The 26,410-nt window shown below is 40.8% G+C and overlaps 1 protein-coding gene across 4 annotated transcripts in view; it reads left to right on the forward strand.

Moving 5' to 3' along the window:
• The window catches only part of SLC26A7 (solute carrier family 26 member 7), a 148,479-nt gene that overhangs the window by 22,424 nt on the left and 99,645 nt on the right, over nucleotides 1–26,410 (forward strand). For all 4 annotated transcript variants that reach the window (XM_067536291.1, XM_067536301.1, XM_067536311.1 and 1 more), the window contains one exon: nucleotides 17,917–18,213. In XM_067536291.1, the coding sequence (XP_067392392.1) occupies nucleotides 18,021–18,213 (193 nt within the window). In that variant the 5' untranslated portion in view covers nucleotides 17,917–18,020. The remainder of the gene's footprint in view (nucleotides 1–17,916; nucleotides 18,214–26,410) is intronic.

A 26,410-nucleotide genomic window follows, 5' to 3' on the forward strand; every position in this document is an offset into this window, starting at 1 on the left:
CATGAAGAAAGAGTTAACCACAGGTGCTGGACGCTGGTCAGAGCTGCTGGGAAATTGCATTGAGGTGCAAAGGGACTGCAAACCTAAACCTCTGATCTGAAGGGAGAAAGATGTGTGTCTCTGCCCCACGAGAGGTGGTAGATGAGAAGCCTAAACCTTGAGTGGCTACTTTCAAGGAAAAACGGGAGGGGGTCAGCTAGCCCTGAGACTGTGACATGCGTAAGCACCTTTGAGACAAGAATATTAAAGCATTTTACAAATAATTAAACCACTCATGTATGTGAGGTGAGGAATTAACCAATTCATTTGCACTGGGCCAAGACTGAAAATCTTGGCCCCTAACTCATAAGTCCTCTTAACAGAATTTAAAACTACATTCCAACATAAGGAAGGGTTCAACAGATATATAGGGAGACCTTAGAGTCCCAGGAATGAATCGTGCTTGGGAAAGGAATCCTGACACTATATCTTTAAGGGCCCAAAGCCTTACAGGGAGGGCAGGGCAAGGCTCTTCTCTCACTCAATCAATTGAGGAGGATTTTGGAGAAAGGGAGCAGTATAAAGTCTGCCTCCTCCCTCACAGCAGGGCTGACACTGTCAGGAGAAGGCTGGCCTACTGATCCTTCAAGCTGGAAGGCTAATTGGAGCGGGTGTTGAAGGCAGTTGGCAAAAACCTTGCAGCTGACTATTCCAAACAAGAGACACAAACCTCAGCTCCAAGAAAAGGGCTGAGGGACACTCCTGTCTGGAGAAGAGAGATATCGACTGCTCTAGAGGGGCGAGACAGAGGGTCTGCTGGTACACAGCCCAGCTGCTTCAGAGAAGGGTTGGGAATGGTCTTAGAGAAAACACCTTCATAGCTGGCTAAGGAGAAGCTGTGAGGAGTCATAGCTCCAGGCAGGAATAGCAGAGTCCAGAGACCTGGTGAAGACATAGCCAAGCAGGGTGACAATAGGGGCAGCTCAGGAAAGGAGCAGAGAGATGAGAAACATCTGCCTAAAATGGTCTTGGGGCTGGAACACAGAGGAGAAGGTGGGCCTGGCTTCCCCTGCCTATCCCCAAGACCATGAAGGGGTGCATGGGTGTTAAGAGTAAAAGAGGCCAAGAATGACATGTTGCAGATACATGTTGGGAGATGGGGCTCAAAGGCCATAAGATTTTCAATTTTGTATTTTGGGGCTTTATTGTTTATCCCTGGAAGGGAAATGGCCTGAGCAATGACCTGGCTGGAGGGCTAGGCCAAGTACATCAACAGACCATTGCAACTAAAGAGGATGTTAGATTGAGAGAACTCTGCAACTCTGTAGCTGGATGCTAGGAGACACTCTGGAGGTGAGAGGTGTGATTACAGTGCAGCTAAGCCATTGAACATACCCCTAATCAGAAAATCAGGAGAGTCAAAAGTCAAAACCACCCTCCTGCACCAACAATTTCCCACTCTTACAATTCTTCTCCATTTTCCATTCTTATATACTCCATTCTTCTCCATTTTCAAATGTGTGGGGAAAAGAGAACTTTTTGTGTAGGCACTTTTCAGTATGTCATGAAGATCCATCAGATTTGAGGTATTTTGGAATAAGGGAAGGATTGAATGCTAATGCCATGGGGCCCTCACAGAGAATATCTGCTGGTAGTGTCTTCACATTTAAAGCAATGGAACTTCAGCTCAAATGTATCTACTGATCTCATTTGTGGCACTCAGGCACAAGGAGGGACGGTCTCTCAGGCAGGAAGGTCCTAAGCTACCTTAGCGATCTAATAAAATGAAAATCTGTAAATTTAAAGCTAACAGATGGACTAATTTACATACTAAATAGTTTGTAGCAAGCAAGAAATTGATTTAATTTTGCAGAGAACAGATATTTGCAAAACTTGTTCTTCCCAGAAGAAAGAGTTAGCAAGTGAGAGGTGAAAGAACTGAAGTGCATCTCTAAATATATATACCAGGGCAGAATGCAATGGTAAACAAATGACAGAAATCAGATTTATTTGTAATAAATATGGAACAGTAACAACACAGCACAAGTGTTCAGCCAAAAGCATTGTCCTCTTGCATGGAGAAGTTTTACTTTGTTAGATGCACAGTTACTTGTGCAAAATGCACACTTAATTCTGTGCCTAATTTGCACATGCAATTATAACGATTGAATGCCCAAATAGCTAATTTAAATCATTTGTGCATGCTATTGTTTTGCAATAATTTTCTATACAAATTAGGTGTGTATATTGCCTGTGCAATTATGCATCTACTTTGTGTGTAATCAGGCCCTTAATGTTTAATAAAAAAGTAATACTTTAGTTATGAATCATTATACCTGCAACATTGTAGAAATATGTAGCTCTTTCCTGATCAGTTACAAAGGAAAATTTCAGTCAAATATATAGGTAGATACTTTAATTATTTTTCCTTGGAAAATACTTAAAATCTAGAGTAGTGTTTCTCAACCTTTTTGATACCAACGACCGTCTTGTTGTCTTCCTAAATTGAGTCAGGGGGATCTAGAGGGACACTGCTATATAATCCATCAGTCTTGTGGTAAACAAAAGGAATGTGAAAGGGCTAGTGGCAAAATGTAGATGTGTGTAAAAGGCAGATTTTTTAAATGGGTGATTTGATCAGAAATGTACAGTCTTGTGCAGCTTTGGCCCTTTAATGAGCCATCTATTTTTTATGTTCATGACAGATTTAGGATTTAGCACACTGTGTGTTCAGAGTGGCAGTACACATTGGATTGTTTTAATTCCTGTTGCTGAGAGAGAACCAACGGATGCCGTGAAAGCAAGAGTCCTGATTTCAAAGCACTAGGAAAGTACACTGTAGGTTTCGATTTGGTTTGGTTTCTGCGTAGAGCAATGGTAGACTCGGAGGAAATAATTTACAAGCAGCTGACTGGTATGACCTCGTCTAAAATGTTTTAGACCTAACATAATTTCATATGAGTATATTTAATAAATAGGGGCTTCAGCCTTTTTGTGTAGGTCATAATTTGAGGTTTCTGAGGTAAAGAAAGGAGGTGCAGTTCAAGTTTGCTAGATATATGTGTTTCACAAGAAGGTTTTCCTTTTCAGTAGTAGTTATTTAGAAAATAACTTACTCAAATCTATTTCTGCCCTCCTAGATTTATTTTTGAGAACCAATACATGTTAATGTTATAGTTCAGGATACTATTAATAGTACATTGTTCAAACAAGACTTTTTATGTTTTAATATTACTGATTTCTTAATGTCAGCAATAGCATAGCCTTGCATACAGTATCTTTGATCTGCATATTTATATGCTACGAATTACCTATTCAGTTTGATAGCAAAAAACATCTTCTGGAAGAGAAATAGCATGTAAGACTTGCTGAGCTCATGTTACAGAGTTAGCTTTGGATGCTTTATTTAGAGCATACTGTGCATTCTTCATTTTGAAAGATAGATATATTTTTGAAGTGTTCGCTTTGTTCTACAAAATAGCAGTCTTGTAGAAATAAAGTTTCAGATATTTGTAGTTTACAGTGGAAACAGAAAATTAAAACAAATGGTAATGTGCGTTGTTTAAATAACACATCCAGTTTAGACATTTTCAGTGATCCTTTTAATGGTTTACAGGTCTCTAGTCTATATATAGGTATTTTAATTTGAATGCATTTGGCTGGCAGACTGGAACTCCACTGGCTCCAGAGGGTAATCAGGAATCAAGGATACTGGCTATATAATTGCCAACTTAGACGTATGGCTCCTTACTAACTTTTCTCTTTGATTTGGCTATGTTTACTGTCATAATTGTATTGTTTATATTACAGTAGTATCCAGAGGCTCCAGTTCTGATTAGGGCCCCTTTATGGTGGGCACTGTACAAAGACGTTCCTGTTGTTTAGAGTCAACAGTCTAAGTAGACAAGACAGACAGTGGATGGTAGGGGGAAACAGAGGCACAGATAGGTAAAGTTCTTTGCCCCATATCACACAGATCAGTGGCAGGGTTGGGAAATAGAATCAAGGTCTCCTGAGTCCCAGTCTAGTGCCTTATCCGCTAGACCACACTGCTTTTCTTTGTGTCCAAATTATAGAATGTCCTTTCAACTCTTTCTGTAGAGGAACTGCAGTAGTACATATAAATGAATTGGTTTCTAACAGTACTGCCCACTGCGATGTTGCAAAGCCAAAATGTATATATGAAAGGCATATATGTGAAAGGAGTGCAGTGACATTAATGCTCTATAACTGCAGATGTCCATCGACAACACTATACTTGCCTTACTTGCCACTATACTTGCCACTTACTGTTTGACACAATATTCTGTAAAATGCAATAGCAGCAATGCCCATGATATATAATCATGGAAGACTGAGCTGGAATTGCCAGTGCATCAGTCACTCCATGTCTTCATCCACCATCCTTACAGAATCCTGGGGAGTAGTGACCCTGAAAAAGATTTGGGGGTGGGGGTTGGCTAATCAGCTGAACATGAGCACCCAGTTTGACTCTGTGGCCAAAAGAGCTAATGCTGTCCTCGGATGCACAAGCAGGGGAATCTTGAGTAGGAGTAGAGATACCTCTGCATTTGGCACTGGTGTAACTGCTGTTGGAATACTGTGGACCAGTTCTGGTGCCCACAATTCAAAAAAGATGTTGGTAAATTGGAGAGGGTTCAGAAAAGAGCAATGAGAATGATTAAAGGATTAGAAAATATGTCTTCTAATGATAGACTGAAGGTACTCAATCTGTTTAGCTTAACAAAGAGACAGTTAAGGGGTAGCTTGATTGCAGTATATAAGTACCTACATGGGGAACAAATATTTAATAATCGGCTCTTCAGTCTAGTAGAGAAAAGTATAGCACGATCTAATGGCTGGAAGTTGAAACTAGACAAATTCAGACTGGAAATAAGGTGTGAATTTTTGACTGTGAGAATAATTATACCATTGGAACAGTTTATCAAGGGTCATGATAATTTTTTTTTTTACCATGTAGCAATTTTTAAATCAAGATTAGATATTTTTTCTAAAAAATATGCTTGAGGAGTTATTTTTGGGAACTTCTATATCCTGTATTATATAGGAGGTCAGACTGGGTGATCACAATGGTCCCTTTTGGATTTGGAATTGAATCTGCCAACACAATTTAAACTCTGAAACAGCCAACAAAAGAGGATCTGAAAACCACTTTCTGAATAACTTATACTATTTTCCGTTAGTGCGTATCTTATGGGAAAAATGATAACCCAAAAAGATGCAATGGATCACTGGCAAGAAGGTGAGAGACAGATGCCATGTTCTGAAAACAAATGCAAAGAGAGAATAATTTTGTCATCACACTTCAACACTTAGTATTTCTTTTTATCCAGAATTCATTTTATTAATCTTAACTGTCTTTTAAAGTGAATTATCCTCCTTTCACTTCCAAGAAACGGTGCTTCAGATCTGCCATCCCTCCTGTTTTTAGCAGTCCCATGCCCCACTCACCCCATCAATGTTATGGCTACTGGTTATGCTGGGTATCTCTCCTTCTGGAGCTCATCAGCACCAATGGAAGAGTTTTATTATCATTAACATTCTGTCTGCTATAGCATCTAGAACATCAGTGTATCCAAGTAGTGAGCAAAATTATGCTGGAGAATGAAAATAATGGTGTTTTTCTCTCAGGAGCATTTCTCTAACTTGTTTCTTTGTTTTCTTTTTCAATTTTTTTGTAGGCCTCATTCCTGAGAAAGGTGTGTTTTACATATTGAATACCTTTAGGCTTTGGCTTTGTTTGATATTTATCTAGGTATATATATATATGGCTGCCATCACCATAGTATTTGACTGCCAGCAAGAACAAGATTCTGCCAGCAAAAATGCTTGCAGTCTGGGAGTTCAAATTTTGGTCTCTCTAGCTGTCTTCTGTTGTAGGGTATGTGGCCCCCATTACCATAGTATCCGAGTGCCCCACAATATCACTGTTGGGGTAAGGAAATGCTATTATCCATGTTTGACAGATGGGGAGCTCAGGCAGATAGAAACTAAATCGTTTGACCAAGGTCACACAGGAAATCTGTAACAGAGCAGGAAACTGAATCTATGTCTCCTAAGTCCCAGGCTAGTGGACTATTCTTCCTTCACAGCCCTGTGCACTACAGATGTTTTAGGTCATAGAGGAAGAAGTGGTCTCTGAGGTAGCCAGGTCCCAGTTTGTTAAGGGTGTTGTAGTTTAGGACTGGGATTTGGAATTTCGATTAAGTGAATGGAAATTCAGTGGAGTTTGCAAAACATATCTGTGATGTGTCGGAATCAGTCTTTATGTGCTGCTGCATGCTATACCAATTGCAGCCGTTTTGTGCCGGTACCTTCAGTGTTAGCTAAATAGTACTGCAACACTAATTTGGATATTATACAAGAGTCAACGATCCCTTTTGGCTAAAAGCTCTTCTGGGAGAAGAGAGGTTGCGGTTTTCTAGTTAAATGAAAATAGAAGGCATTTCTGGCTACCATGACTGTATGCATGTCCAAAAGTAGTAAAGAATCCAGTATGGCCCTGAGGCATGGTACTACCATAACAATCTACTCTTTGATTCCCTCTGTCATTGTGGTTAGTGTGTTGGCAAGCTACTTAACATATTACATTCCTGGCTACAATTGCGTAACAGCCATGGAGTAGCTCTGCAGCTGGGATTATGGGAGGATTCCTTTACTCCTACAACTTTTTCTCTCAATAGCAATACCCAGTGCACATGACAGAATTTGAGCTGTGCACTGGATGGAGAGCATTTGATTCGTAAGAATAAATTGATCAAAATGGCTTTGGAAGTCTGCCCTAAGATGCAGATAAGTGTGGACAGGAGTATTTGGACTAAAACATACAGAAAAGTCCATGTTAATGGGCTGTGTGTGAGAGAAAACTTTCTCCATCCGGACATTGAACGTATAATGGTGCATTGTTTACCCTCCTCTCCTGATTCAGCTAAAATAGGAAATGGACAGGAATTCAAGATCTCTTGTTAGGCAGAATAGCCTCTGTTAAAGTGAAAACTCTCCTGAAAGTGTTTGTTTCAGGTGTAACCTCACTGTAAGTATTGTGGCCACCGAGCAGAAAGAGCTTATTTGAGAAATGTGGGAAATCTTATCAAGCTCTTGTGGGAGATATGCCTTCTCTGATAAACAGAATAATTTTGAGGTCCTAGCAGCTTGACTTCTAGGTAATGAAAACCAGTTTTAGGTACAAATATAGCTGGTGTAAAATATAGAGTCACTGTTAAGCGATAAGTTGTGGTTTGCCCAGGGGAAGCATACAAATGGAGTTCTCTACTCAACCCATCCTTAGGGTTGACTACAGGGATCTGGTATATAGTTGCCAATAAGTTAAGTATTCCCATCCTTCCCCATCTATCAGGAGTAACCCTGGGCTCTTACCAAATGTGAGCCCATAGCATTTGAGAAGAATGGAGTCAGTGGACTAAGGTCAATGGAGCAGATTTTCAGGAGAATTAAGGAAACACTTGAAGAGTTTGACCTGTAGTTTGTAAAGCAGAGGGATTTTCGATGGAGACAGTCTAGGCTAAAGGTTGGATATTTATTTTAGGGTGTGTTTCCCCTTTATTATATTCATAGCACCTAGGAGCCCTAGTTGTGGACCAAGTCATCATTGTGTTAGGCACTGTACAAATACAGAACAAAAACACGGTCCCTTCACTGAAGAGTTTACAATCTGAATATGTCAGAGAGTGGGGGAAAAGATATAACACACAAGGAAAGTGAACAATATGAAGGCAGCAAATGTCCGTCATGCTAGTTCCAGGATTTTCTTCTTCAAGAGCTTGCTCATGTCCATTTCCAATTCAGGTATGTGTGTTCACCACATGCACCAGTGCCGGAAAACTTTTTCTCCTAGTGTTACCTGTACAAGCCAGCTCTAGCACCCCCTGCAGCAGCGTGCACATACGCCTGCATATAGGTGCTGCTGGCTCCCCCTTCCTCTCGGTTCCTTCTTGCCATCAGTGACAGTGCTGGAATGTCTCTTGCCTTTGCAAGTTCTCTCGCTAAACCTAGTAGTTTGTTGGTTGTTCTAGTGTATACAATTGATCGTTTCACAATAGTTAGTCTTAGTGTTGTAGTTGTTAGAGTCCTAGGGTCAGGGCATCCCAAGATCCCATTCCCCAGGATATAAACCCTGCGCTTTGTGTAAGAAGCCAATACCGAGGAGCGACCTGCATCAAAGTTAACTAAAGTGTCTGGGGGAAGCACACGTCTGTGAGAGGTGCAAAATCTGTAAAAGTTTTCATCCACAGACTAAGAAAGACCAAGATATTTGTCTCAAGGCCATTCTGATAGAATCAGTACTTAGATCAGTGTTGGAGTTCTGCAGATTAGACTCGGCACCGAGCACGACAACCTCGGTGTGCAGTGCCCCTCCGGTGCCCTCTTCCTCCTCTCAGCACCGATCACCCTCCCCAGTACCGAAGAAAAGGCCTAAGAAGACACGCACCGAGCAGGGTCGCTTGCCAGCAGATAAGACTAAGGGGGACCAGGTGAGACCCATGATGGGCTGCCAATCTTCCCAACCTCCAAAGGGTCCCTTGCCACTGAGCGCATCGACCTGGCACCGGGGCCCCCACCGACTCTGGGTAGCAGTAGAGGCCCTCACTGCCTGGGTGGTGCCATCAATCCCAGAGGCCTTTCAGGCAATGAAGGATCTCCTGGCAATGCCTGTGCCGTCAATGCCGAGGGACAGCAGGCTGCTGCACTGAGATTCGGCACCAGCACCGGTGGGCAACCTATTGAGGGGCAAGCCGGCTAACAGATCTGCTCGGCAGTCCCCATCACCCAGGCACTGTTCATTGGTGTGAAGGCAGTCCCAAGAGTTAAGACCATGCTCTCCAGCTCAAGACAGCGACAGACTGCGCTCTTGCCACTGGTCTCCAGAGGACCGGCACTGAGAAGAGCATCAGTATGGGGCCCCAGAATGATGCAGGTTGCCAGACTTGTGGCATGTTTCCCCGGAACCTTGATCCTGCTCTCCCAGTCCATATAGGAAGCCTAAGGACAAGAGCGATTCCTGTCCCATCCATTGTTCGGGCTTTCTGTGCTGCTCACCGGTGCTGGAGCATCACCACACTCCATACGGCACCATGGGATATTTCGAGTTGACACCACCCTGGCCATCAGACAGTGCCTCATCCTCAGACAGACCATCTCAGCAGGTCCTTCTGCTCTTACCACGAGTGGTGTCTCTATCTGGAGGTGGCAATTCACACCTTCCAAAAGTGGGACACTCCTCAAGTGGACCTCTTCGCCACCAGGGCCAACAGAAAGTGACATCGATTTGGTTCCTGTCAGGGGCTCAGTGTAGGTTCCATCACTGACGCCTTTTTCCTCTCTAGGTTGGGGGGCCTCATGTATGCCTTCCCACCAATACCTTTGATTCACAAGGTACTTCTGAAGGTGAAAGGGGACAAGGCACGTGTGGCTCCGGCAGCATTGGTTTGGGATGCTTCTAGAGCTGGCGGGGCCCAGGCAATGGACACTTCTGCTGCAACTGGACCTCCTGTCCCAAGATCGAGGTCACTTGCTCTGCCTGGAGCTGGCCTCCCTACATCTGACGGTATGGATGCTCCGTGGTTGAGTCAGGAAGAACAGGCCTGCTCAACCCAGGTCCAGCATGTGCTCTTAGAGAGCAGAAAGCCATCCACCAGATCAGCCTACGGGGCTAAGTGGAAATGCTTCACCTGTTAGACGGTTGAGTGTGTTGTTTCCTCAATGGAGGCATCAATCCCCATGATCTTGGAGTACCTGCTCCACTTGAAACAAGGGGAACTGGGCTTCTCATTCATTAAAGTCCACATAGTGGCCATATCTGCTTTCTACCCTTTGGTGGAAGGTAAAATAGTTTTCTCACACGAGATGATGGCAAGGTTTCTTAAAGGATTAGAAAGGCTTTTCCAACCCATAAGGCACACTTCTCAGTGGGATTTGAACTTGGTCCTCTCTCGACTCACTGGGTCCCCCTTTGAACCTCTGGCTTCGTGCTCCCTTACTTACCTATCCTGGAAGGTCACTTTCCTGGTGGCTATTATGTCCACAAGATGGGTTTTACAGATCAGGGCATTAACTTCGGAGCCCCTCTACATGGTGTTTTATAAGGATAAGATCCAGCTATGCCTGCACCCGACCTTTTTGCCTAAGTTAGTCTCTCATTTTCACTTTAACCAGGATATTTTCCTGCTGGTCTTTTGCTCCAAACCTCTCACAGCTTCAGTAAAGAGAGGTGTCTGCATACTCTCGATGTAAGATACTCTGACATTTTACACTGACAGAACCAAATCTTTTTGCCGCTCGACGCAACTCTTCATGGCGATTGTGGACAGAATGAAGGGACTACTGGTTTCCACGCAGCGAATCTCAAAGTGGATCATGGCCTGTATCTGAGCCTGTTATGAGCAGGCCAGAGTCACGCCTTCGGTATCCTTAACAGCCCACTCAACAAGAATGCAGGCATCATCTGCGGCTTTCCAAGCGCATGTCCTCATCCAGGACATCTGCAGAGCAGCTATCTGGTCATCGTTACATACCTTCGTGTCCCACTATGCCTTGACGCAGCAAGCTTGGGATGATGTTGGCTTTGGTAGAGTGGTGCTTTAAGTGTCACGTCCATGAACTCTTGCCTGCCACTGGAGACACTGCTGAGTCTGAGTTCCAGCAAGAAAGAACTGAGAAGGAGGGGGAGCCGGCAGTGCCTGTATGCAGATGCATGTGCGTGCCGCTGTAGGGGGCTCTAGACCCGGCTTGTAAAGGTACCACGGAGAAAACGTTTTCCGGCACCAGTGCATGTGGTGCACACATGCACTAAGTTGGGAATGAACATGAGCAACACATCTTGAGGAACAAGAGTTACGAGATAAGTTCTTCTTTTGATGGGTTCAGGTAAGATGGGATCAGCTAAAGGGAAGGGATAAGGGACCTTGAGTGGAAGGAGGATGAAGGGGACAAGGGAGGGGAGAAAAGGGTGTGTGGAGTAAAGCTGAGGTGAAAATAATGGGACTGTGAGGGAGGGGGAAGGTTGGAGCAAACAGCCAATCAGCACAGGGCAGAGAAAGTCCAGTCAAATCTGTAGAACGTTCTTTCGATGTCCAGAGGTCCCTGCTTTGGCTGCTTCTGCCTGTACAGGCCAGCCAGAGTCTCTGGTTGGCTCCTCTTTGCAAATTTGCAGCTATCTCTCAAGCCCTGATGGCAGGGTTGGGGGCAGGGACACCCACCTGGATTTGGAAGGCAATTCTTTAGCTGATGGACCCAAGTGACATAGCTTTGCAGTGTTTATTAAGTAATGGCTATTTTCAGGTAATGGGCCAAATGCAGCAAACCTGCCACAGGGAACTCCAAAGTACATCCCCAAAGTGCACTCTGTGCCAGCAAAGCCTGATTAGTCACAGGACAGGTCCACTTTTGAGAAGGGTTGCTGGCATTTTCACCTCTGCCTCGCCTCTGGTTTATGCTTCATGGGAGAGGGTTCAGCTTTAGCTTACACTAGGGACTGTTTATTGCAGGTTCACCAGCAGACATTAAAGGGAACTACTGCATCATCAGATTTTCTGTCTTTCCTGTTGTTTCAGCACCATCTGCTTATGTGCTCTAGTGCCTTCTCAGAGGCCGATAAGCAGAGAAGAGTTGTAACTGTTTTCCTGCAGCTCATTTTGGTCCAGTGGCAGAGTTCTTTTACTGTGTATGAGATATTTAGCAGTGAATGTGACTGGTGTCCTGCTAGTCTCACTGCGGGTCTGCTCTGGGTAACTATCTTTAATTCCTCCTGACTCGCTCAGCAGTGAATGCATTTGCAAATTATTAAGTAAGCCTCTTTTAGCAAGTATCAAACTTCTGTTTCTGCAGACTCTGTCATCAAATTGTACAGCTAATATGGCCCAGTTTAGTGAGCCTCACATATCGAGCCAACCAGTCTTGGACATTGTCCCAGGGATTTTATCTATAGAGTAATCATCAGTAATGTACCTAACAAAACCACTGGATGTCACTGTTGCTTCATAAAACGTTGTAGCTGTGTGGGTCCCAGGATATTAGAGACAAGGTAGGTAAAGTAATATCTGTTACTGGACCAACTTCTGTTGGTGAGAGAGACAAGCTTTCAAGCTCACATAGAGCTCTTCTTCGTCCTATAGGAGATGACATCAAGAAGAGGTCTGCGTAAACTTGAAAGCTTTGTCGCTCTCACCAACGGAAGTTGATCCACTAAAAGATTTTGCCTCACTTGCCTTGTCACTGTTGCTTCACTCAGTTACTGAAAAACACAACATATCTAACCCAGCAATGTGGAAAACCTTGTTTACAGACAGCAGTTCAGAGATGAGGCTAAGCCACAAAGTCACATGAGGACCTGAACTTTTCAACAGTCTGGCTGTGTTTGGATCTGGGGTTTTGTTATGGGCCTCTCTCTAGGTTTCATAAGATTTTCTGTTGTGATAATTCTGACTGATGTATATCAAATGTGCTATCAGTGCCAGACATGGCAGGTCTTGAAGTACTGTATGGTGAAGGGACTGTTGTATTTTTCAGTGTAATCTTTGCTTTCAGAGGTTTGGGATTTAATTAATGATAGATTATGTTAGGGTCAAATTTTATAATGTTTTGGACCAGAGGCATTTTTCAAGACACGTGTTATTAAAAATAGGTTTAATTTATTTTTTTAGAGTTGGACAAATAAATAAATCTGTAAGTTTTGGAGCTAGTGGATTATGTATGCTTTCAGTACAAGGACATAAATACAGAAATAGAAGGCTGCATACATTTTTTGATAGCAGCTACGTGGATGTGTAAATAGCTAGAACTTCAGTGATGTAGTTCTATATGGTACTATGCGATTTTTTTTCCTGCATGGATGTCAAGTTCATTTAGTAAGTGTTTAATATTGGTTAAAAGTACTGATTTTGTCATGGCTTTTCTATTGCTCCATTCTTCAGCATTCTATTATAAGCGTGCCGATAGGCTGTATAATATTCTATCATATGCTTCATCTTGTAATGCTGGGGTCGTGCAAACTGTTCGACTTGAACTGGAAAAGGACTCGATCAGTCATTCTCTAAACTGCCTGTGGTTTGTTAAACTTATTAGTGTCTGCGAACTGTCCATCAAAGCTTTTTTTTTTTTTGAATTCTGTAGCCTCATCCGTGAATATTAGGTGGCCACTGTCTAGTGATTGTAGACTGCAAATTTTATTCTTGGGAAAAGTTACAATGAGCAAGTCATGTTGCTTTCTAGCATATGACTCTTCCTACCTGTGGTACTAATAAATCTGTAAACTCCATTCAGTCCTTTGTGACTGAACATCAGCATGTGCCAATCTGTTGAATTTAAACTTGCCTATGAGTTTGCACCAAAATTTTACTGTGGGTCAAGTTCCTTCAAATGTTTCAAGAGCCTGCAAACCAGGTTTGACACGAGAGCCCCATAGCTTCCTACACCGATTATTCCCATGTGGAGGAGTGGAAACTGGCTTATAAATCATTGTTTTCCTGGGATTCTTATGTTGGGATTGAGTGCTGGGTTCTCCCATTCCATAGCAGAGCCAGATTATCACTTCCCTTAGACCCATGTATCCCCCACCTAAGACATTTATGCAGATTTTGGGGATCTGCTGGAGGTAAGGGCCATCCTTAGAGAGGTACTCTGTCTCTGCAGGAACTTGTTTTGAACTAAATTTGAAGAGTTCACCAGGTCTAGTTATAATGCATTAAAGTGTTTTCCTCTTTGTTTACAATTTGTGTTCTGTGTTACCTACGCTGACATTCGGTGCAACATTATACATGCTATGCAATATTAGAATCCATGCTACTATGCACATACAGAAAAAGAATTATCTGCTCACTGGCTGTACAGTGCCTAAAATGACCATAAAAGCTTTTTGTGCATAACCCTATGTTACAAAAGCATATGCAGCTTGACTTAAATCTACAAAAGCAAAGGTGCTCAAATATAAGCCTGCCACTTTGTCCTTCAGTGATCCTAAGAACTGCAGCTTAGATACAATGGGCTTTCTTGGGAAGGCAGAAACCTCACAACATTGGTTGTTCTTATACATTAGAAGGTACAGTCTGAAGTATGAAGGAACTGAATGGTTTGGGGCTAAATAACTAATGGCAGTCTTTTAACATGGAATTTCCTTGATGTTTTTGTTTTTTGGTATGTATTTAAGTTAGAACATTATTACATATCATATTATGCTTTTGGAGTGATGTTTTAAATGCTTCTTATTTGTGATCCAAATACTTTTTCAGTGATTTTTGCCATTGGGCACACCTATGTTTTGAATATTGATTTATTTCATCTAGACATCCAGATTCCTGGTCTATAGTAAGGCTGGCTAGAAAACAACTATTCTGTTTTGTGAAAGTTTTGAGGTTTTGAAGTTGATTTTCATTCTGCACTGCAATGAAACAGAGACTTTTGAAATGCAAGAGAGATCAACATTGACCATATGGATGTGAGAGATCCAGGTTTAAGTCCCTACTCCACAGCAGACAGATCAGGGATTTGAACCTGGCTCTCCCACATCTGGTCTAATTACCAGACTACTGGCTATTCTGGTCAGGGGGAGGGGTCAGACTCTGTATCTCCCCTCAGAAGTGAAATTCCATCCTGGACCTGAGAAAACTTCCTGACAGAATTTTCATGAAAATGTATATGTTTCCATGAAACATTTTGGTTTTAATAGAAAAAATTGTAGTTGAAATTTTTTTGATCAGCTTTAGTCTGTGGAAAGAGCTCCGAGTGGTATGTTGCCATGCTTTGTGTCATTCTCATTATTGCATCTACTGAAGGAAGTATTTCAATGTGCTCAGGGTTACTAACAGGGACAGTATTGCTGGAGTCAATCCTGATATAATTCATTTTCTACTCCTGAAATGTAAATCCCTGCAGTAAAATCCAATTTCTATTAAAATTCCACATTTGCACTGGAACTCAAAATTCTTTTGAAAATAATCTATATTTCCTCTTGACCCAGGGAGTTCTGTCTTTCTGTAGCCAACTATGTTTATTTTCCAGAATTAAGATCAAGACATTGTCTCTTTCTCTGACTTACTCAGTCATCCAGAAGTTCAGATACATACCCAAACTAGCCAAATCTACTAGCCCTGCAAATATGAGATGAGAAAAATCTCAAGAACAAGGTTTTTCAAAATGTTTCAGCTCTTTGGTGTCAAAGGGTTAAGGAGTGGGAAGTGTGATCTTGATTTGAATTGGTTCTTCCAGTCCCCAGAGCTTTTATGAGTGTTTCAAAATATCCCTGGGCACTGGTGAGTTGCACTGTTTCTACATTTAGATTTGCATTCATATTTCTATGTGTATCAATACATATTTCTCTGTGTGTGTTTTTTGCTCAGTAAATGTTACAATTAGACATTCTGAATCTTACATCAAGACCAAGAGTATCACTGAACAATTGGGTGCCTCTAGCTGTGGATAGGAGGATTTTTAATTACTTTTTACCATGTGAAAATAGGGAAAGGACTAGGTTGTGAATCTCTGACCTGACCTTTTAGATGAGTTAGTGAATGTAAAGTCCTCAGTCTCACAAGTCTTTGTGTGGTATGAGCAGGAAACACAAAGTCTTTGTGCTCCAGTGCGACTGTGAGTAGAGGCTATGTGTGGGTGTAAGAACGGTTAATCAGTAAATGGCCACTGCACCGAACAGAAATAAGACTCATTCCCCTTTGCACTCTTATTCCCTTCCTTGGAAAGTATACAAAATAAAAAGGGGACAGGGCAGAGAATGGGCACGTCTGGATAAGCTTTAACAATGATTCTTGTATACAAAGGAGGAATTAAATGCTTTCCTCCCTGATCTCACTCTTCCTCCTGGCAATAATTTTGAGGCTGTCCAGCATTTGAGGCTCGTTAGTTTAGGATTCTGATTCCTTGCTTTCCTTTATGCTCATTACCTTTTCCCATACGCTTCTAAATGCAACGTACTCGTGGAGTGTTGTAAGATGAAATTCAAAGTTTGAAAACCCCCCCTTTTTTTTTTTCAGTTCCCTGTGAAGAATCAATGGTTGCTTAGCTTTTGTATATGTTTAATTTTACAGCTGGCCCTTCAGTCTCCTAGGCTGACACACCATTGTTGGTTATATTTTGGTCAGTGTGATTGAAGGAAGAGCATATCATAAAAAATGACAACAAATTAGTCTGCAGTTCATACAAAAACATCATATACTACAAAATCGGAATTGGGGTATAGAATCTGAAGGTTTAGTATAGTGCTTAAAAATGACTAATTAAACACACAGCTGGCATGCAGAAACAGAGGTTCGGTGTGGATTAAAGAAACAACTATATTAGTCTTACTTAGAAGATGAATGAGGCCACATTTAGACCCAGTCATGCAAACACTTAAGCATATGCTTAACCTTGTGTATGTGAATTATATAATTGACTTTGACATTGAGCTCGTGCTTAAATATTTGTAAAATCGGGGCTTTGGATTCCTGTGCACAGTTCAGTATTGCTAAGAACATCAAGTATTCAAAAATCATAAGTCAAGCCCTGAAATATCATGAGATTGACTTAAAAATCAGGAGAGTTTAAAAGATAATAAAATCTGTGTTCTTTTTGTTTGCCTTCTGTTTGTTTAAGTCTTTAGGGATCACTTTTTAAAGATTTTCTCCATAACCATGAGGCCTAGAAACCTACTTTTGTTTTTAAATTAAAGCTGAGATCTTCCCTTACTAACAGGACTCAGGGAGCTGGCAATTTAAGAAAAACACCAAATATTGTGAGACAAAAATGCAGTTTAAAAAGAAATGGAGAATATGTGTGAGAGATCATCTGGAATGCTACAGAGACTTTAGAACAAAGATTGGCAGAGCAGACTTCATTGAGTTACGCATCTTGTACTCGTACTTGGCTATTGCACTGTTGCTTAATATATTATATCTCTGGTTTGCACTACTTATAAATGCAAACTGTATTTTTTTTTAAAAAATAGGAATGCCATTATTTCCCTGCTCCAGTGGAGCCGGTGTGACACCCAAGACATTTAAGTGTCTGGACACTTATATCACTCCCTTGCTCATCACTGTGGTATCTGTGCACCTGAAACAAAGGGCATGAATTTATTGTAAGATAAGAAGGTATTTTATGTACTGTCTCCGTAGAGAGTACATTTGTCAAATAAACTGCCAGGAGCAGCAATAGAAGATAACAGAATGAATAGTTGTAAAAAGGAGCTGTAGACACAAGTATTATTGTCACTGTGCAGCTGGAACTGATAGTTTGCAAATCTGTCACAGTGCAGTATGAATTTTGTTATATTGTTGGTTTAGTCTCACCCTTCAGTTTTTTTGTAAGAACTGTGTGTTTCTTTTCAGCACTAGTTTAGAGTGACCAGTAGCTTAATGCTTGACCTTTTCTCTCTGAATGATTGCTTTGATTAAAGTATCACATAGCAACAAACATAAGAAATTAATACCATAAAACCTATGTAACTGATAACTTCAAAGGGACTTAGCGCGTAATGAACGACAAATACATGCCTCCAAATGCAGAGAGAAAGGTTTTGTGTGCATTTTCCTCACAAGAGAACATAAAGCTGTGTTCTGTGCAGTTGTCAGGGAGAGTCTTGTCTGGCTGAGCACTTCCTGGTTGTATTAGCATAACCCAGCCCACCTCTAACATACGCCCAGCACTACTTCATTTTACCACTGGCCTGAGGCCAAAAAGCACATGCACTACAGTGAATATAAGGGGGGAAATTACGGGGAAGAGAATCATAAACTACCTAAGAGTAGACCAAATTTCTGAAAGGAGAAGAAAATGTTATATTTATTGTGATTAGTCTTTCCATTTCAGATGGATATTTACATGGTTAAAAGCTAACATACTTATCAAGTATATTGAATATAACGAGAACAGCTGCAGAATCTAAGTGCTTCTGTTCATCTCTTTCTGTAGCTTTGAAACTGAAAACTTGCAAGAAGAACTGGAGATTGATACTGAACAAGGTAATTCTGCAGTGATAATTTATTCAGAAGGAGAAACTTCTGGGGACATAAAGCATGGCAGGGGCAAAAAGGAAAAAGAAAAGTGCAGTGTGGAGGAAGATCCATGGTCTTCGCTGTGAAGATATCAAACTGTGGTGTGTAAGAAGGCTCCCTATTTTGAAGTGGGCACCCAGCTACAATTTGAAGGAAAACTTGATTCCTGATACAGTCTCTGGGATGATGCTGGCAATTCAACAAGTGCCTCAAGGTACAGTAATACATTGGATTTTCACATTTTAAAAAGTTTACATCAGAGAACTGTCACTTTTCAATAGGGTTTCTATTTCTTGTTTCTTAGTGTTATGCTGAAGCGTGGGCTAAAAAAACCTAGAAAAATAGAATGATGTATTTTATTTAGACCCAATCTAATGGGATGTGTAGGAGAGAGTTTTTTACACCCCTTACTTTTCATACATTGTATAAAATGTACTTTACATTGTAAAGGAACATCTTTCCTTATCTCTGACCAAGATCTGTGAACAGTAGTTTAATGTTACTATGTACTTGTCACTTTGACAGTAACACAAGACATACTGCAGTGTATGACAGAACAGTGACAGTGCGAGAGGTGAATACTGGTGTTATGCAATGTATTGCCAGTGTAACAGGCCATCACTTCCCACTTTCAAATCAGAAACAAACAAATAAAAAGCTACAAAATAACTTTGTATCTTTAGAGCTTTTGTTTTGTTTTAGAAGAAAGCACTGGCATTACACAAATACCTGTAGAAGCCTTGAGAACTACAGTAAACAAGTGAACAAAACATTCCATACATAAAAAAGGCTCTCTGCCAAAGCCATTATCTGCAGACAGGTTCCTGTGTGCCTGGGGAGCTTGTGTATTTCAGCTTGTATATTGGTCTAATGAGATGTACTGTATCACATTACCTATTGCATCTCCTTTTCCAGCACTAACATAAACTAGGGGTGGAGCTGGAGTCTAGTTTGGCAGCAGTAGGTAAGTAACTCCAATCTGGATTTAGCTAGAGATTATCACAGGTGAAAAGCACGAACTGTTGAATGATTCCAGAGAAATGACGTCTTCTATCTATCTGACACCATTGTTTCTGACTTAGGCAACACTTTATACCCATCTCTGGCAAACGCCATGTTAGTTTCTTGCTTGCCCCAAATGGACTCTTTAGCTACTTTCTCTGATGCAAACTATAGATGTTGTTGTTTCTTTACAGTTTCATAGAATGGCTAGCCTTAAATATCATCCAGGCTGCTCAATTATAACCACTCCTTTAATTGAATTATTCTGTAGCTGGAACCAACCAGTTTGTGTAAGTATTTGTGCTTTTAGGGTAATTAGGAACATCTGCACTGGCATGATTTAACTTGAAGAACCTTAATACTGTAGTGTACTATAAGTATCTAATTTCACTGTATAGTCATATACAACAATTGTAATTAAAATGCTGCTAATAATAATATGTTAAAATCCAACAAAAATATCAAATTAGAGACAATTATACATTGCTAATAGTTTTATCCAGCATTTTCTTGATTGAATCTGGTTTCCAAAAAATGATTTAACTTACAAAATGAAACTTTAAAAAGCTGAAGTTGTTCTAGAAAAATGCTGCTTTTCCAGATTATTCCATCTTGTTTGTTCTGTAATCTAGAAAGACTGTGGTACAACTTTAAATTTAATTCTATTGTTGCTTAAAATCAACAAACAAAAAACCTCAAACTCCATCTGCCCCAAACAAAACAAAACAAAACAATCCACAAACAAAATCGGAGAATGAATTGTCTTTCTTTTTTTATACCAAAATAGTCCATTTTGCTTGAAACTGTTTTGAAGTGAGTGTGTATGTTAATCAGAGACTAGGAATATACAAAAAAAAAAAAAACAAAACAAAAAACAAAAAACCAAACCCTTTTTTGTATAGTATGAAGGAGAAAAGAATACACATCTTGTGAGCCTTACGTGTGTGGGGTTCTTTTCTTATAATACAAGAACAAGGAGTTATTTGGTGAAAATAAAAGCAGCAAATTTAAAATGGTTAAAAGTAATTACATTTATAAACCACTGATAATTGGCAGGTGGAACTCACTGCCACAAGATATTGAGGCTAAAAGCCTAGTGTGATTAAAAAAAGGATGAGATATTTATATGGATATCGAGATCACTCGGCAGTTATATTAGATGGGATAAAACAATTTTATAAGGATTAGAAGCCCTCAAGTTTCAGGGCATAAATTAACCACTAGCTTGACAGTGGTTAAGAAGAAACTTTCCCTATCATTTGTATTTTCCATAATGACTCACCAGGCATTTTCCATAATGATACACCAGGCATTGATGGACCCTGCCATCAGGTCTGCATCTCCGACTCCATCAGTACAAGCATCTCGGCACCAACAACCTGCACTGGTACTGTCACCTCTTTCACTGCCTGACTTCCATTGTGTGATGGATCTTTTGGTGTCAGACGCACTAGACTCTCCATTGGTCAGTATAGTGGCCCCCGTACCAAGCCCACCCAGAACCCTGGGTTCACCAACAGCTTCCTGCCATCCACCACCCCTATCATTAGTGGAATCAGAAAGTGTGCAAGAGGACCTAGTTTCTCATCGCTCGTCTCACCTGCCATATGGTGCCCAGTTCCACTTCCAACAATGGGAATATCACCCCTCTGACCAGCCTCCCTGTTTGGGCAACCATGATTCTGACCACTGTGTCCCTTTCCGGGTCAATGGCCATATTAGGACCCCTGGCAGGCCCAAAGGCAATAGATCTCATTTGCCCCTAGTGCGGCTTTCCATCAGCAGAGGAAATACCCTCCTTTAGCTGCCACCTCGAAGGCCTCTGAATCTCCTGAACAGACAAGGGAGGAACCAGTGCAAGGAACCAGAGGAGGAGGAAGAGATCACTCCTCAGACACAATTGTCATCAGAAGACAAAATAGAAAAACAAATAGAAAAACAGTGTTGCTTTATCTCTGTCTTCAGTCTTTGTCTTGCCAAGGTCATGACATTTGGCTGGATTAATTAAAAATGTCACTTGTTTTGAGAACGGGTCTGTTCACATGACACTGTTCACTGTTTATACATATAACCACTTAAAAGATGGGGAAATCACTTGTGTGGCAGCATGTAGGTACAGTATTTGGAGGACACTCATTTACAAATAAATCAAAATTTGGGATTAGGGGAACATTCCCTGTTATGGTGGCAACATATGGATAGATTTTCATGTGGAATGTACATGCAGCATTATACACTTGTTGATTCTTCTGTGACCTTCCATGGGCACGGAAGGTTGCAGATCAACTTCTTGTTCCCAGTTAAAGCATTCATTATACACTTGTTGACTCTTCTGTGACCTTCCATGGGCACGGAAGGTTGCAGATCAGTTGCTTGTGCCCAGTTAAAGCATTCATGCCAAACTTAAAAAGGCTCCTGGTATGTAGTTATCTTCCCTCTTATATGTCTGCTTGCTGTGAAAAGTAAATTATGCAAGTGAAGTCTGATTTAAATCAATCTCTCCATCCCCACCAGCTCCCTGATTGATTCTTCAGGACCAATAATGACTTACTGTGGCTGGTTCATTTTGTTTATTTTTTTTAATTAAAGTTAATTTAGACTAGAGCTGGATTTACTGCTAAACAAATGAATTCCCTCACACTGACTGGAAACTGCCATTAAATAGGAGCTATACCTGGTTTCATGCATTCCTGCACTCATACTCAAGGTTTTGGAAGGCATGGTGCCAGCATTAGTTTTTTTCAGACTTCTGATACAGGACCTCCAGTAGTGTTGTTCTGAAAGGCGATCGGTTGCCTAGGTTTTGCAAGCTCTTTCCTTAAGCGTGACATAAATGTACTCAGAACAGACTCACTTGAGTTAATCAGGTGAAATCATTATGTGCCAGCATGTGAGAATGGGGTGAGGGGAAGGCTTGTCTTATAGATAGACAACTACAGTATATGCAGATGAAGATGAATAAGCATCCTTGGAAGCAGAGCTAGAGAAGCCTCCTAGAGAAGCCTTCTAGATACTCCTATTGTAGTATCCATGCAATTTACAGCCACATCAGTGTATTCCTTATGGAAGAAACCATACTCTGATGTGTCCCTAGCCTGTGTTTGCCAGAAGCTGGGAATGGGCGACGAAGGATGGGTCACCTGTTCTGTTCATTCCCTCTGAAGTACCTGGCATTGGCCACTGTCGGAAAACAGGATACTGGGCTAGCTAAACCATTGTTCTGACCCAGTATGGTCGTTCTTATGTTCTTAAGAACATCTCTCACTTCTTACAAAGAATAATGATCTGAGCTCAAAGTTAGGAACTGTAACATATTTATATATATATATCTACTACAGAGATTGACATTCATACAGATTCTCAGTCGATGCCCAGGGAAACTACACTATTGTGATGTAAAGTTCTAGTGAACTAACAAAGCTATTCAAAAGCTTCATGTCAGAAGTTGCTTTTGACATTCAGGCCCCCTCTTGTGATGAAATCGGATGACATGCAGCTCTGTTTCAGTTTCCTTCCTTCTTTGATGGACTTGTTGCTGTCTAGTCCGTTTCGGCTCTTTGTTACAACCTCAGCCCTTTAGCTGAGTTATTGGTAATCTTCTCCCCTCAGTGTGCTAAAGAGTCCAGTATGTCAGGAGGCCAATTGCCCTAGATAAAAGGCTTACAGTCCCTGGCCTCTTTGAGTGTGGCTCACTTGTTCAACGTTTAAGAAACGCCCCCTTGCTGCATTTGGAAGAAGAACCCAGGTCCACCTTCTCTGGATTCCAGGCCAGGGACCCTTTATGAAGTAGTTGGTACCAATTTCTCCTAATCCTTTCTTGTTTCCCTGGTTTGCTTTCTACCATGCCTCTCTTGCAAGCTGTTCCTCAGAGTCTCATCCTGTGGTCCTTTTCTCCTGGAGATCCAGCTTCCTGGGTGGCTTCTCATCAACCTGTTGCTGAAGGCTTCTCCCTCAGAAGTTCTTCAGTGTCTCTGCCAGCTGTGCCCTGCCCTTTGCCCTGCAGGCTTTTTATCTCCACAGCTGTTGTGAGGCCACCAAACAGCCTCAGCTGAAAAGGCAGTCAATTTCCCTATTAATGCTTTCATGTCTGAGACTGGGTACATCCAATGACCTCCTGCATGTATGATTCTGACTTGTTTAATTTTGACTGTGGGGCAACATTGTTAAAAATGGACGTGTCCAGAGCTGCCTCACATACCAGATGTCATTCTGAAATATTGATCTTCCAACAGAACATCGGAGAGTGATGTGACTGGTTTATGGGGCAACACTGGAGGTGCTTCCAAGGAATGCCACCATGTTCAGCAACAGTGAAAAGGTTAATAACAGAGCTGGTTGGAAAATTCCATCAAAAATAAAACTGACCAAAAAATGGAAATAAAATTTCACAAAAATTTTCAATTTTTGTTCGCATTTTTGATCAGTTCTATACCAAACCAAAAGCAAGGAGAATTTTAGATAAAATGGACCATGAGATATAAAGACATATTGTGTTATTGCAACAAGGACACCAATGGCCGAACACACACCATCTACTATACTGGAGACTCTCTTACTTTTTTTCTGCTTTTGCTAATGAAAAGGGCACTCCCTGAAATTCTTGTTTCTTGACGCTGTTTTTGCTAATATCAGTTAGAGGGACACTCAAATAGTCTTGGTCCAAAATGTAGGATTGGGTTGGGACAGAAACTCCTACAATATCTAATATGAATAGAAATGTTTTCCATTTTTTCATTTAAATGAAAATCATTGTATGTTGGGATTCAAACATCTTCCTGTAATGTTTGGAACTCAAACATTGGTGTAGGTGATGGAATAGGAGAACCAGGAAGTGAAATTGGCTAGACATAAACATGAAACAGATCCAGCCTACTTTCATTGTGTCAAGCACAGCAAAATGCAAATGCCAAATGTCAGTCATAATTGATACTGATGAATCATATGTTACATTTTAAAATCTTTGTTTCAAAAATCTAAGTAATAATAAGTAAACTCTTTTTATAAAAATCAGATTTTTAAATGGATATTGTTCCTTTAAATTATTGTATAAACTAATTGTGGGTTTCTGTTCCACTTTATACATTTTAATCAACTTACAATCACCTCCTTAGGGATTTATGACAAACAATAGATTGCCACAGAATGTGCCTTGTGACTTTGTTACAATAGAAAATGTTACCATTGTTGTCATAACAATCCATGGTCACATATTATAGAATCAGAGTCAACTGTATCAGCATCAGGACCAAAATCCACACTTTTTGCTTTAAAGTCACAGGCTTAAAGCAGCAGTGCTGCTGATGAACAAGATAAACATTGATGGAAAAATGAAGACAAAGTACAGAACTAGTGCAGATTCTAAATAGCTCCCCAACTTGGCCCAGATTAGCCCAAACCTAATGATCTTCTCAAGATGCTGCAAAAACCATTGATTTGGTAGGGTTCATTCTCGGAAGCATAAAGGTATGATTTGGGTGTGGGAGAACTTTCTGGAGTTTTTCCATTTTTATTTGGGCTGTCTGAGGTAAATTGTTATGTAAAGTTGCTAGCTGGGAGAGTTAATTTATTTATATATTAGTCATATTGCTGCTGGGTATGTATTGTAGCTCTAATTATTGACAGGGTGCTCAGAGCTTTTCTATCTATTATTTTTAATGTTAAATCTAAATAAATAATTTTATGGCTTTATTGCCTTAATGTACATTGGAATGCTATTTCCAAAATGTAATGACAATCCTTTGTTTGCAGCCTGGCTACAAGAGGAAGGGCTTTTTTAAGGTAAAATCAAGAGGTGTATGCTTGTACTTGGGGTGAAATTCTTTACAGTACAGAAGATCCACACTAACCCTTACTCTTCTCTTGAGCCCTGTTTTAATGGCTTAAGTACAGCTTAAGAGAAGTAGAGGGCTTTGTGGTTGTCCTCTGCACTGGGGTGAATTTCATCCTAATGATGAAGTGTTATAGAATCAGAACCACAGGGTTGGAAAGGACCTCATGGGTCATCTAGTCTAACCCCCTGCTAAGATGCAGGATTTGTTGTGTCTAAACCATCCAAGACAGATGGCTATCCAGTCTCTTTTTCACAACCTACAGTGCAGGCGCTTCCACAACCTCCATAGGCAGTTTGTTCCATTGTCCCACTGGTCTTACAGTTAGGCAGTTTTTCCTGAGATTTAATCTAAATCTGCTATGCTATAGTTTGAGCCCATTGCCTCTTGTCCTGCTCTCTGTGGCAAGTGAGAACAACTTTTCTCCATCTTTTTTATGGCAGCCTTTCAAGTATTGAAGACTATCATGTCCCTCCTCAATCTCCTCTTTTCCAAACGAATCTCTTTTTCCAGACTGTTTGTTTTTGTATTGTATTAGAGAGGTGAGTTTTTCACCATGGTGGCCCATTTTCAAATGTGGACACTTAAAATATGTGTCATTTGGCTTGTCAAATCTGTACTTAGGCATTTCATGTCTAAGGCTCAAATTCTGTCCTTGGATATGTGTATGCAACTCTCATTTGGTTCAGGAGTTTTTGTGTGTTACCATATTGAAGGGCTAATTTATTAGAGTTCATTTGAGTGCTCCAGATTTGAACAGAGGAAAGATGTTTGAAATCAGCAAGGACAATCTTCATGGCCCTCAATCTCCCAACAAGGAAGTTATTTAAATGCACAGGATTCAGGCAAGATTTATTTAATTTTACACTGAAAATAGTGGATTGTGATATATTTGCAAAAATCACCAGATTAATTGTACACGAGATACTGTCTTTTTGCTTTCCTTGTTCTAATTTAATATTTTCATCTTGTATACAATGATGCCAAAAAGATATGGGATAGCCTTTCCATCTGGATAGCCATATGTTCAGAAGTATATATCCAGATGTGGGAAGTTAACTCTAATTCTGACTAATCTGACCCTAATTTGCTTCTTTGGTGACACTGCATTACTGTCATGGTTGTAGTTTTGAACTGGCAATAGTAATTCTCAAGTCAGCAGGTTAAGATGCAGGACTTAGCTGCTTTTCTTGTTTGCACCCAGGTTCATTATTCTATAGTTATCTGCGTTTGCCATCTACCTGCAGCGGTGCCACACGTCGCCACCTTGGCCAGTGTAGCATACCATGTGATGTTCCGCAGCCTGGTGTTAGCCAGAGAGCTCCATTTTAAAAGAAACCCTGGCACATAATGTTATCTTCTGATAGTGAGTTAACTAAAGCATGCCACCACAGTATTTATATATTTTATCTGAACCTATTGTTCATTCCTTGTTTGCAGTTCTTTACATTGGACTAGCCATTCTTTTTTTGAAAGCTTTGCTTTCACTACCATTGGGGTTCTCCTTCTTATAAATAAGGGAGAGCTGGAATCTCCATTCATTATTACTTTTCAGTGTGAAGAAGTGCAATACAAGATAGA

This window comes from Emydura macquarii, unplaced genomic scaffold (assembly GCF_026122565.2).
Source record: "Emydura macquarii macquarii isolate MOO-44397 ecotype Brisbane River unplaced genomic scaffold, CSIRO-AGI_Emac_v2 contig_383, whole genome shotgun sequence".
In the NCBI taxonomy this organism is placed as follows: Eukaryota; Metazoa; Chordata; order Testudines; family Chelidae; genus Emydura; species Emydura macquarii.